At 38.2% G+C, this 13,723-nt stretch overlaps 1 protein-coding gene across 1 annotated transcript in view; it reads right to left on the bottom strand.

Moving 5' to 3' along the window:
• MGEA5 (meningioma expressed antigen 5 (hyaluronidase)) overlaps positions 1 to 11,643 on the bottom strand; it is a 17,718-nt gene extending 6,075 nt beyond the window's left edge. Inside the window, exons 1-12 of the mRNA XM_010190661.1 lie at positions 11,550 to 11,643; positions 10,951 to 11,002; positions 10,515 to 10,612; positions 9,161 to 9,291; positions 8,305 to 8,476; positions 7,958 to 8,056; positions 7,529 to 7,813; positions 6,807 to 6,965; positions 5,305 to 5,915; positions 4,731 to 4,905; positions 1,144 to 1,229; positions 171 to 275 (exon numbers count right to left, since the gene is read on the bottom strand). Coding sequence (XP_010188963.1) covers positions 171 to 275; positions 1,144 to 1,229; positions 4,731 to 4,905; positions 5,305 to 5,915; positions 6,807 to 6,965; positions 7,529 to 7,813; positions 7,958 to 8,056; positions 8,305 to 8,476; positions 9,161 to 9,291; positions 10,515 to 10,612; positions 10,951 to 11,002; positions 11,550 to 11,643 — 2,067 coding nt within the window. The remainder of the gene's footprint in view (positions 1 to 170; positions 276 to 1,143; positions 1,230 to 4,730; positions 4,906 to 5,304; positions 5,916 to 6,806; positions 6,966 to 7,528; positions 7,814 to 7,957; positions 8,057 to 8,304; positions 8,477 to 9,160; positions 9,292 to 10,514; positions 10,613 to 10,950; positions 11,003 to 11,549) is intronic.
• Positions 11,644 to 13,723: the final 2,080 nt, after the last annotated feature.

Here is a 13,723-nt window from a genome sequence, read left to right as displayed (position 1 = left end):
TGAACCATACGCAAGTCACTTAACCTGTTTTCTTATGAGACTGCATTTGTGCCTTGTGCAAGACACTGGGACATCTGTTTCATCAGGGGATGAAAGCACTCAGCAGTAAGCAGTGTTGCCACAAAAGGAAATGCTCACTAAAAACAGCAACAAGTGTCAAAAGCAGTTACCTCATCTTTAGGAAAGTAGGGTCGTATGGTGTACACTTTGGAGGTGGGTGTTAATGGAGGTGGTTGAAAAAAGAGGTCATTTGCCCCATCAATAGGCAGCAAACGCTGTGAAAACAAAATACTTAATATGACTGTATGAACAACAAAACCCATCACTCTTGGGTGTGCACTGCAGACTCCCAAATTAACATTTGCTACTTGCAGGCACCCCAGAAGAAGGTGGGGTTGGTATGCTTTACAAATTCAAACACCTTATTTGAATAGAAAAATATCCAATTGGTGTTTTAAAATATGCAATTGAAACAGCACATTAAGAGTCTGTTAAGCTTATCTGCTTTAAAATACTTTTTACCAATCATATCTACACTGTCTCTGTATAAGAACATAGAATGTCAGGAGGAAAGGTTTGGTCTGAAGAGGGTTAACTGGCCAGAGGAGACACTTTATCCCAAAAGCAATGCGCTGATTCAATTTGCTGCGCGCAGAGCACCTGTGAGGGGGGAAAAGTATAGCGCCTGAAAAATCCATGAACAAATTTGAACATGGTGTAAACAGTGATTTAAGAATATTTGCCAATTGAAATCTTTGCAACAAAGCGCATTACAGCTTCATTTAGAGAAGAAACAAAATTTGGATGACTATCCCTTTTGCTCATGGAATTCCCATCGGCAGACAAGCATGCGCGCATTGTGCAATTGCGGGCGCAGATAAAAATGCTGTGCGACCTGCAAAGAAACAATGTGAAATGTACAACTAAAGCCGCTGCGCTTCGCATGCGCATGGGACAGGCAGCATCTCCTTGAGAAATTACTGTAGAAAGGGGAGGAAAATTATTTTAAACCAAGCTGTAAGACTAATGGGCTTTGGACCAGAAAGCCTTCGGCAGACCAATCCTTCCAGACCTCTGATGTGCAACAAAAGGTTTCTCATAAAACAAAGAAAACGTCATTCAGTTGTGAAGTCATATTGATACCTGGAACTCTCCTGCTAGACCACCTCTAAAGGCCCAGGGTTCTTGGTCTCCACTTAAGAACTGTGCTGAAGATTGACTACGACACCCTGTTGAGATCAGATCCAAGCGGAGAATGTTACGAGAAGGGGGATTTCCTGGGTGTCTAACATGTCCAAAAAGCTAACAAAGACTTGTGGAAAAAGCTCTCTAACTGAGCTAAAATCCAGGGCTTGGGGGGTGGGGGGGCTGCAATAATGTACAGTTTATAAAGATCTTGTGCTTGAGCACTAATTGTGGTATTCCAAATTTTTAATTATCTATAACAGACTAGTCCAAAAACAGGTGAAGTGGATCAGCCAACACACCTCATTCCAGATCAGACAGCACAAGAATGGTGCCATATACAATTACATAAGCTTCCAGACATTTTGAACATTCTTTTTTATTATTATTTTATTTGTGGCAGAAACATCCATTTCATCTATGAAAAGATGACATCTTGGATGCTACATAACTCAGTAGCTACTGTTGTAAATTTTAGATCAAAGAAGTGCCATTATCACAGCCCCTTGAAAAAAAATGGACCTTTCTGAAGTCACATTTTAGTAATGATTGTTCCTAATCTTGTCAGAAAATTAGGACTGGCAATATATGCAAACAGTCTGGAACAGTTCAGGTTACCAGGACAGCTGTATAAGTTAATACTCGTACAAGAGACTATGCAGACTTATATAATCCAGGCCATACATTCATAGTACTGCTGGCAAGTAGCTAAGTAGCATTAACTGGAATTAACTCACAATTTAACTAGTGCACTGTTGGCCATAGATAATACTAGCTTTGCTTTTTAGTATCTGGGTTTTTTTTCCTCCTCAAGCATATCAGATGCATCAGGGTCCATGCTGACCAGCCACAGCAGGCCCATTGAAGTGTGCAGCTTTAGTTTACGCTTGCTTTAGAAAAATCCATTAGCTGTTTGACTTTTAATACTGTTCTCCCAGCAAGGCACCACATCCTTCAACAACTAACATAAGTAACTCCAGAGAGGAAAAAAAAAAAAACAAAAACCAAAACCAGCAGTTATCTGGAGTGGAGATTTCAATCACCCGCCTAGTTTTCTGACAAGATGAGCAGCGCAAATACTCTTTTCCTTTTGTGGACAGCAATATACCTCCTGCTCAAGTAACAGTCTCAGATCAGTACAGACAAGTATATTGTGCTAGTCAGAGAGTCCCAAAGTGTGCCAAGTTTGACATTTATGTAATGTATGGTAAATTTCAGAAAACATCCATGCATCAGAATTTGAGTTTGGTTAACTTCCACATTTTAGCATTCTCACGTAAAAAGACACCCTTCACAAAGAGATTTAGTCAATAACTTGGAAGACAGTATCTGTCTGTCCTTTGAGACTACAACTTAACTAGCACTTCCAATTATTACAGTAAAGAGCTGCGTGAAGAGCTGTATAAACGAAAAACATAGTTAATGCCTTAGTCGCTGCGCAAATGTGACTTCAGTTCATGCCTACTGCACATCTAATCTATCTGAGCTGCCTCGCAGACAAAACCTTTCCATTTTAATTAATTAATGACGACGCGCTGTGAACATCTGGCGCTGTCCATCCAATAGCAGTAGAAACTTGTGCTGAAGATTCTCCCATCTGTACACAATGGGGAAGAAGACAATAGAAGTCATTAGTAATCCATTGTACTGTACAGCCACACTACTTTAAGGGACTGAATGCTAGCTGGACTTGGGAGGAGAGGTGAAGAAAGTGAACATTCAGTGGACCATTGAGCACACCATTCTGAAAACTAATTTGTTTGGATTTGTAATGTACATTGCTTTATATAATGATGTATTTTCTCAAAGACCTTTGCTTCATTTGTATTTACGCTAGTGATAAAATGCAAGCTGAAGACAAAAACCATCCCCTATCACAGAAGCACTGTTAGCATAAGAGTATTAAACTGTACATGTGAAAAACTCTTAAAATTCATCTTTCAACTACTAATACCAGTTTGAGTACTGGAACAGAACAGTGCCAAAGTTAACAGAGCTAGTATTTACAGAGTTGGCTTCTAATGTAAACTACTCACATTATTTAATGCATTTAAAGACTTGAACTCAACTTTACAGGGACATTGAAAACTGAAGACAATTTCAGCTGAAATGAGTACGTATTCTGATAATTCTGAAATGCAGTCTTAAGTCGGGCCGTCAATGTTTAGAGATCACATGAATTGCTATTCTCTTTATAGGGCTCTGGCCTGGAGTTTTTAACAGACTAGGTTATCAAAAAGTGAGCATTCTTTCTAGCTAAAGATCAACATACAGCAAGAATAGTAAAGCTGGGGGAATTGTGGTACACTAGTCTTAAAAATGCATGAACTAAAGCTTTTACACAGCATTAGGCAGGGATGTTAACACACTACAATGCTGTCAAGTTTTGCTCCCAAACTAGTTTTCTTCTCCACACTTTGCAGAAGGCAGTCTTAAAAGCCCTTCTTTATCAGCCGTACATATAGGGATCAGATATTTAATAAGCACAAAACATAGGAAGTTGTTGAGCACAGACTGACTTAACAGTCCCAGCTTAAGCCTGCCAGTGCTTACAAATATAATTTAAAGACAATCCAAACACTAGGACTAGACCAAGGTTGTGTAATGGTTAACCACTGTAAGGTTTGAGACAGCTACAAAAAGTGTGACGTGAGACCATCAGCGTTGCTGCCTGCTGTGTATGTTAAGCAAGTCCACAGCATATTCCTTACAGTTGGATTGAAACCTGAAAGTGAAATGAGGTCACTAGGATTACCCAGGCCATGCTGGTGCTGTCTGCCAACTTAGGAGCCCCCAAAAATCCTTCAGAAAACAAAACAAAATGCACAAAAAAACCCCCACCAAAATCAAATAGCCACATATTAAAAAAACCCAAAACAAACAGTTTCAAGAACAATTTAAGTCTCAGACTAAATCTGTCTAGAGAGCTCCACAATTTCCATTTATTACAAAAAATAATTTAAAAAAATCAGCAATTTGGAAACTGTTTAAAAGGAAATTATTTTGCACCAGAATAGCCTTACACTAAAGCTCGCATGCGCACAGGGCCGGGAGGATCGGCTTCCTCTTGGCCAGGCCCATTGAAAGGTCACTTCTGCAATTGTTCTGTTGAAGGCAGCAATAACGTTATCACGACAGAGCAAGCAGCAGATGGCTGATGTGGTCACATTTCATAGTGTCATTTCCAATTACACACCAGGTTATGCAGGGAGTTAAATGGCATAGTCCAGTGTGCATTCAGTCAAGAGTAAGATAAAGTCAACACTTACGTGCCAGCTGAGATTCAAGTTTCATTAGCCCAAGAAGAAAATCAAGGTCTCCAATCAAGCATCCAGCAGACTTCACTTACAATACCAAAGCAAATTCACAAGAAGTATCACTTCAAATAGTGAGACAGGAAAACCTTTAAAACAGGGTCAAACCAGACCTCATGTCCAAAAAACCCACGTTTGCCTAATAGTTTGTTTTCCCCGTGGGCTAATTAAAAAAAAAAAAAGAACAAAAAAACCACTATCTGGGATTATAATGGTTCCCAATGCACCTACCTAACCACTGTACAAAAGATTTCACCATTGACATAATACTCTTGATATCCCAGACGTAGGAGTACATGTCATAAAGGATTGTCCTGTTGGCACAATTGGAGAGGCGAGTGAACATCCCCATCACCAAGCTGCACATCTCTTCAAACTTGGCTGCTCGGTTGCGCCATTCTTCTATCTATGAATGGAGGCAAAAGATCCACAACATCAAACACAGGCTTCTAGGGAGGAGACTTATTCTAAATACAGAGGAAGCCCGTAAAATTCATTACTTCATTTTATCAGCAGAGACTACGACAACACAGGTGAGTCACAGGTATTCTCTATGGTCATTAGAAGTGAGGCCAATATGGGGATCACTGGTCAAATGCAGTCACCAGACTGCCTTCATCGCTACATGGCATCACAGGGCTTAAAACAGTAGCTTCCACTGGAGGAATTAAAGTTATGTGACCTGCAGTTCGCTATACACTACCCTTCAGCTTTCAGGAATTAGAGCACCAATCTCTGTTACAGACAACAGATAACATTGCTCAGGACTTTGATTTCAAAGGAGAGGAACAAGAATCACACTCACTTTTTCAGCATCCTTTCCTTTGCAATTAACACTGACAACACTGCTATTTGCTCTGAGCCACTGGAATTCTCTCAGCATCTGTGCACCTTTGGGTCCATGTTCATAAGGAAGGTAAAACAAGTCAGCAAGAAGCTGCAAGTCCTCTAAAGTCACTGGTTCTACTGTGTAGAGAGGCTTTTCATTTGGCCCAGGCACAAACTGTTCTTTGTTAATTTGCTCATCGGTCTGCATAGGGGCAATGTCACTCCCAGAGTCTTCCTGCATAGACATCTCTGGGGACTTTGATTCAGCTATGCTCTCCTTATCGGTATCCATTGGCTTCAACTCCTCTGCCATCTTGGCTTCAGCAATATCTGTCAGTATCTGATTAGCATTCTTGTCTGCATCATCTTGTTTTTCCACCACCATGTCCATTGGTTCCTCATCAGATTGCTTCTTCTCTTCCTCCTTTACCAAGGCTGGTGACTCACTGCTCAGCGCTGCCCCCTGACTCATGATGGGTTCTTGGTAAACTGTGGTAACCACAGTTGCTGCATTTAAGGAGGATGGTGTCACCAGCGGCCCTACATCCCCTACAGTAGTTTTAGCACCACTGTGGGCCACTTGCCTACCTGAGAATAAGAACAAACAAGTTGAGAGTTTTCAATATCTGTCAACAAACATTCAAATCAGTAACTTTTGCTAATCATGAATGATTCTGTTGCCATGGCATCTGATCAGTGCAGCTTCCTTTTGGTACTTTAGATCTCAAGAGGTTCTGTAGAAATGGAAGAAGATGACACCTTAATGACACCTACTCCTCACCCAGTGTTTTTGCTGCAGCTGAGTTTTAGAACGATCTGAAACCCTACAGAAGTTCAAAACAATAACTTCACCAGAGCAGATGTTTGAGAAGAGGTTCTTTCCATTCCACTACCTGGTACTAAAGAAGGGCACTCTGACCACCTCAAACCCACATTTGAGAAAAACAGGTTTTACCTCACAACCCAAGCTCCAATTGCTACAACAAAGGTATACAATGCTGTAAGGAACCCAGCTGGTTTCTGTAGACAGAAACTCAGAAAATTAAAGCCATCTTAGAACAGCTAGAAGGACACAGTCTCCTCTGAGGCAGTGCTAATGTTTACAATAATATAATACCTATATCAGAATAAAAAAAAGACTGTTCTTCCTATTCTCTCAGGTCCCATAGAAGGCTAGTAACAACTAGAACTAGCAAGGTTCAGACTCTACTATCTTGCATCAGAAATGCCAAAGGATCACAAATCAAAGTTGCTTCTGCTGATCAGTCAGGCACTAACAGGCACACTGCAGAATGCAAAGTGTTCTTCTTTCTTTATGAAGATTTCTCCAATTAGTAAGGCAGAAAATACTTCCAACTAAAAAGTATGCAAATTACCAGGAATTGTAAAATATTTTTAATCTAAATGCAAGTACTGAACATTTAACTCTGTTTTTCTACCAACTCCAGAACAACACCAAAAAAAAAAAATCAAACTCACTGCTGTATTGCTGAGGTACCCCAAATTCTTGCAACCATTCTGTTAAGGCCAACTTCAGGGCCATTTGTGGGCTGTAGAGAACATCTGTTTCAATATCTTCATCACTTCCCTCATTTTCCAACTTAATCTGGATAGAAACTGTACTGTCTTCAGTATCAGCTATAGAGACAAGTTTTATAAAGTTAACATGCAAGTTTCATTTAAAATAAAAAATGTCATGTTAGACAAGGCATTCAACAGCCTTACTTCACAAAGAAGGAACAGCATTACATTACATTAGCATTACATCCTAATTAGACAAAATTGAAAGCTATGGTCACCATCAATATTAACACAGAAACAGTATGCAGAAACTAGCCACTCTAGTACACAGTTTTAATTTGGACTGTTTCTGTTCCAATGAAATCAATTCCATGGACACGTACATCAAATTCGGACATTAAAATTAGTTGCTGAGAATGCTTTTCATACAACTAAAGAAACCTCAAGACTTAAGAAATTCTCTGATAGCGTGTGCTACAAATACTTTCCAGGAAGTCAATAAAACTATCTGGAGGGCTTGTTGTCTTTCAGGTAACTGCCATTTACTTATGGGATAGAAAATGCTAGGTCATCTTAGAAAGAAAAACTGGTAAGGAAAGGCTAGAATCACTAAAAAACTAGAAATCAGTATGACACATATGGTTAAGCATACATTCCAGCAAATAGTTATGCATACTTACTCATGACCACATCTTTTCTCACTCCATTCATGTTAGACTTGTACCAGGTTGCAAGCGTGTGAATTGCAACATAATTGGCCTCAAATTCACAGTTTGGATTGGTCAGAACTCCCTTCAGTCGAGGGATGAGCTCAGTTGACCGACCTTTGTAAGGCCCAAGAAAAAGCCTCTTTTGATCATAATCATTAGCATGAATGTTATCCCAGATAACTGGTGCTCTCCTGATGATCTTAGAAACTTCTTCGATGGACTCTACTGGAATGTCTTTGGATACAACTTTTGGACCTAGGAGGAAAACAGGATAATGAGGGCTTTGCATATACTGGAAGATTCACTCCCTAAGTAGTTGGATGCTATTTTAGTAAATACTTATGACGAATCATTTTTAACATCAACAGCAAATTTAAAAACAAACCAAACAATTTTTACCTGTCCATAACACCTCAATGCCAGGGAGCAGCTTTTCTCCTACAGTCCGTAAATATGGCGACTGGGCAACATTTGGATAACAGAAAGTTCCACAATACTCTGCACAGTAAAAGGAGAACGTCACTGTTAGTAGAAGGATGGACACGTGTGACAACATACCCAACTGTCTCATGAACGTATTGAGAGAATATTACAATTTGAGAAGAGAAACATCTACAAAATTAATCAAGAAAGGCCCCAACATATAAAGTACAAATAAAGAGCGATGAAATTAAACCAGCTTTTCAACCAGTAAGACAACAGGCCACCTCCTTTAAGGCTGAAATAAATTATTAATCTCATTTTACCTGTAGGACAGAAAAGGAATGTGTCTGGTTCTCCTAGATATTGATAAATTTCATTTGTGATTGAGACTTGAGCATGAGCAAAGGAACTGAAAACTTCTTTGTCTGCTGCACACATGTTGTGGTCTATATCATCAAACAGCAGTGCAAAAGATCTGCAGCCAAACTGGGAAACCTAATAAAAGAGACAATAGGCAAAAGGTTTATTTTTTGAATTTTTTTTTCCAATCTTTATTTTTTATATCTAATCTATCTTAAATGAAAAGCTACAGGAATGGAGGACAGAAGGTAGGTGAGGCAAGACAGATTCTGCTATCTACTGTTCATGATAGGTATCTCTCTCTAACCTACTATTCTGCTTTTCTCAAAGATTAGACCTCTAAAGACCTGCAATCTGTTCTAGTTTTAGCAATCCAAAGCTGATCTCACTGGACAGAGAGCTAGAAATAAAGCTAACTCTGTAATAGCTTTGGGACAAGGGAGAGGAGTCAATTATGAGAACAAAGAAGTTGTGTATGTCAGGTCTGCCACTGAAGGCATTTATTGTAGACAAGATAAGAGTTCTTGTTTTAGAAATGCATCTTGGCCTCAAGGCCCTAAAATAAAATACTCTGAAGACAAGCTCCCTCCAAAGACCAGCCTCTAGAATCCAAGACTTTTTTTTTTCCTTTAAATCTAGATGATCACCGACCACTTCTGCAATGTGACCTGAATACATAGATTGGAATCAGAGGCATCTAAACTAACACTACTGCTGAAAACATTAAAGAAGCTAGTGAAAAGCTGCAAGAGTAAGCAGGGTACCGAAGTTTTCAAATTAAGTAGCACTGCAATTGTGGTAAGTTTGCATCACGTTTACCTGGTCCAACTTGCGTTTCAGCGTGGACACCTCTTTAGGATTGGAGAAAGTGATGTCAAGTCCAGGAGAGATTGCATAGATGAACTCTATTTCATGTTCTCGTGCAGCTGATATTAGAGTCATTAGCTGCTCTGGAAATCAAATTCAAATATTTCAGAAGGAGTCAACAACTAAAAAAGTTTTCAGACATCATTATAAGTAAGTTACAAAATGCAGATGCTTATGCAACCATAATAAAAAAAATAACTATTTGCTGGAATTTCTTAAAACTAACACAGCAAAGAGTACCAAATTATTTGGAAGCGTTCTCAGAAATTATGCCAAAAAGAATATAATAACTGTCCTTCTACTATTAATTTCCCTATTAAATTTTTTTAAAGATTTAAAAAAAATCTTTATCTCAGTTCTGTGAGAGAAATGTGGATGTAGCCTGTTTTTACGGTATGCACATCAACAGTTCCAGAATTACTCACTTTTCCCACTTCTGTCACATACTAAGAAGCAATTCAGTGTTGTAATATCACCCTGCATGACACTGACATGCATACTATTCATATGACTTAAGCTCAGGGCACAGGGAAAAACAGCTTCTTAACATCACTGTGCTGAAGTAGCTGCTTTAAGAAAAAAAACTAAAATTTAATCTTCTATGCAATGAATAAAGAGAATTATTTTTAGAATATTTAATAATCTTTGTTGTTACTGGCAATTATCTTGCAGCATCCTTTAGACTATATTTCTATGGTGACTCAAAGTGGCCTCCAAGAAGGATTATTTAATTTTGAGTGAATATAATTTTTCCCCTCATCCAAGGGAAATTATAATCTCCACAGGCTAATAAAACACTGTAGATCCCATAAATGCCAGAGGTGGATAACCTCATGCTAGCTTAAACAGGTTTTTTTATGTTCTGACTAAATGGTCAGAAGCTGCGTTTCTGACTGGTACTCTTTTCATTGAAATTCATTTAATGAATCACACAAAAAAGCATGCTATTTGTCCATCAATCATTTTTATTTTCTGAAGCAAATAATTTTCACTTCAAAATATGGCCCAGATGTTCAAGGGCCAGAGGAATGATTCTGATCAACCCTTCTCTGAAAAAAAAAGTAAATCTCATAAGACAAAGCCTTAAAAGCAGTTTTATAAATCATCTGTAGTGTTATAGTTAAGAGAAGTAAATCTATGCTTGTACGAAAGCTCCACTAAATACACCTGTAGGGTATTAAGTACAAGTCTCCACTCACCTTTGAAAATGGCTACTGTGATTAAATACACACAGCATGTGTAGTAATGATCAATTCATTCAAAAGTCTACGTATAGAAAACACAAAGGGGGAATAAATGCAATTACCCGCTTCCTCCACTGAGTACATTTCTCGCCAGAACATCCTGTGCTTGTAGTCATCCTTTGGAGCATACAGGTATGTATTTAGTCCCCACTTCTGAAGTCTATAAACATAGGAAAAAAGCCTTCATTGGAAAAACAGCGTACAAATTCAGGAATTCTATGTTTCACTTGATATAATTCTAATTCGTTTACTTGATCTAATTAGTTTTTGATTAACTGAACATTATGTTATACTATTAAGTCACAAGAACTTTACGCACAACTGATAATAGACAAAGTCAGTTTAGGCAAGATGGAAAGGTGAATACGAGCCCTCAAGAATATCACTATTAGACAAAAAGCTGCTCTAGGTTAGAACAATAATTCTTCTCAGGCTTAAGTGGAAGATGATGATTATATTGTGATGGAATGTGCTGCAGTAAGAGGAAGCATGACTTGCCTTCTAAAAAGTTCTTTCCTCTGCTCCATAACCCAAGGTCTTCCATAAAATCCTATTAGAAACAAGATTAAAATTATCCAGTTAGATATTAGATTATGCCAGCTCCATGAAACATTATATTACAACCCACCATTTTCTTCTTCTTCTGCTACATTCATCAAAAGGCTTCCCAAAATAGAAAAAAAAATCTAGTTTGCATTAGGAAAGTGTAATAACCTAAACTGATCTAAATTTAAAATGCAATTATAACTTATTTAATTTCTTATGATCTAAGGTCTTATCATTTTGGCCACTGAAGCAATTAATTTTCACAATCCAAACTGTATTCCTGAGCATACGCCCTTGACAAGTCAAGTCAGCATTATTGTAAGAGCAGACTGAACAGTCATAACCTAATTAAACTACCACTCCAAACACCTACAAAATAGATTTCATCATAATGTGAATGCTGAAGACACCTGAAGACATTTACTAGCTCAAAAACGCTTAACCAGTGGTATAGATTAGAATGCTAAATACACACAGAGTATATAAATACATACTGACATAGATGATGTGTAATTAAAAAAAATGTGCAAGTGAGTCAACAAAATGCTTACTCCTTTCACTCAGTTTAATAGACTCCGTGTCAAAATTAACTTGCAAGCTGGTATCATAATTTACAATTCCCACATCTTTACAAGCTAAGACCATGTCTCTAATAATACAAAAGTATCTACACAAGTGATTTTAGAATAGTGTATATTCAAAGGCATGGAATTCTATGAAAACTAACTGCTTCTGGATTTAAATCTAATCCTTCCATTCTAGAAACATAATACTTGAAAAAGCACTCTCAATGCACTCCTAGTTAAGTAAATTCACTTCAACCTACGGGCAAACAGTTCAAGCACAACTGGGCACTTCAAAACAAAGCTTCAGCTTGGCAGTCTGTGTAGAGACCAGAGACTAAAATAACACTGAAATTTAATAAGCTCTTATTTTCAAACAGCACGCCCACTCAGTGATGAACAACGCTCCTAATACACAAAGCTCACAAGCCCCAAAGAACACCAGTTCAAAAGGTAGGCAATATCTTCATTTCTGGAGCTATTCACCTTTGTAAGTCTTTAATATTTGGTCTTACAGAAGACTAAAACATCCTCCTACAACCTTTCAAAACTGATGGAACTGAAGCATTTTCTATACATTAACAAGTATTTCGGTTACCTGTTAAGTGAACAATGCTATTTTAAGAATCTTAGAACTTGAGCCCGCTTTAAGCATTAGTCTCTGAGTGATCTTAGACTAACTGGCACCACAAAGTGGCAAAGCTGCATAATTACTCCTCCTCACAAATTGTAAAGTGAAAAAGGGAGGACAGTTAAACAGGAACAAATAAGAGAGCAGCTGCAAGGCATGAAAACATCCCAGTTTGTTTCACCCAGAACAAATTTCTCATTTCACTAGCATTACCTAATTCTGACTGATGCTGCCCCGAGGAAGCTCAAGAAGCCACAAAAGGAATTAAATACTGTGACACCTAATGAATACCCCCTATGTCTTGTAATTGCTTTGCCTAGGACACTACTGATTCGGACCTACTAGCCAAAAGCACAGCAGGGGCCTATTATAAAAAAATAAAAAAGAAAGAAAATCAGATAAGAAAACTAATTAAACAAGACCAAAGAGAACATGCTAATCCAAAGCAATACTTTTCCATCTGTCACCACATTTCTTGGATTACTAATGTCACCAGCTGATGACACTTCTTGGATCCTTCTGTCCAAGTAAAAATCAACCTGGTTTTGTGTTACTCCCTCAAGACTGTAAATCCAGTTAATACAAAGTCAACAGATCACACCAAATATCTCACCCTAATTACCACTCTCCCCATCACTAAAAGGCAGGATATATCTTGGAGGCAAAGCACCAGAGCTTTGCATCCAGTATTCTCTTACATCTTATCACTCTCCAGAATAGTGAATTTTATATCCACCATAAGCTCTTCACATTCTTAAAGAGTGCACACCCAGTATTTTCATCCAGAAATTGGCCAATTCCCCTCTCTCTTCTATAAAAGATCCAAACTCTTCATCTCATTGCTTTAATCTCACCATACCTCCACAGTCTGTATTAACCGTTGCACTATGTTTAAGTATTTATCTACACTTCTGAAGTTAATGCCTGTTTTTCTTTTACCCCTATAATTCTTGTCACTACAGACAGATGTTTTCACTCGCTGCCGTTTCCTCATTCACAACAGTTTGTTTTTCTGTTGGTGGTGGTGGTTTGGTTTCTTTTGTTGCTGTCGTTGGTTTTTTTAAATGCTCCCCTATTCCTTTTCTTCCTGTATGCATATTAATGTTAGACTGGTAACCCCTAGCTAGTGTTAGACTGCTTCATTGGGCAGAGGCCATTTTCTTGCTTTGTTTCATGCACAGTACAGTCAAAAACACCTGCAACAAAATATATGCAGTGGCAATCAATAATGTAACTAAGATGACAAAAGAATTATTATGGTATACACAGTGGTTCTAATATAAACCTGGACAAACAGATGATCCATGGTCAAGGTACACTGGCAGGAACATGAGAAGATACACTGATAATCTGTATTTCTGTTCACTGTTATCTGTCTTCAAAGCCTGTCTTCAGTTTAGCTTTTAACTACACAGAATTAAGTCTAATAACAAAGTAAAGACATCTCTCTCCCCACACTGACTGTATGTAAGCCCTAGTGAGTGCTAAAAAATAAAGACATTAATTGGGCCTAGCACACTCTGCATAGTGA

Source organism: Mesitornis unicolor, unplaced genomic scaffold (genome assembly GCF_000695765.1).
Source record: "Mesitornis unicolor isolate BGI_N332 unplaced genomic scaffold, ASM69576v1 scaffold43348, whole genome shotgun sequence".
NCBI classification, from domain to species: Eukaryota; Metazoa; Chordata; class Aves; order Mesitornithiformes; family Mesitornithidae; genus Mesitornis; species Mesitornis unicolor.
Note: the sequence above shows the minus strand (reverse complement) of the source record. Positions and strands in the feature narration are given on the sequence as shown.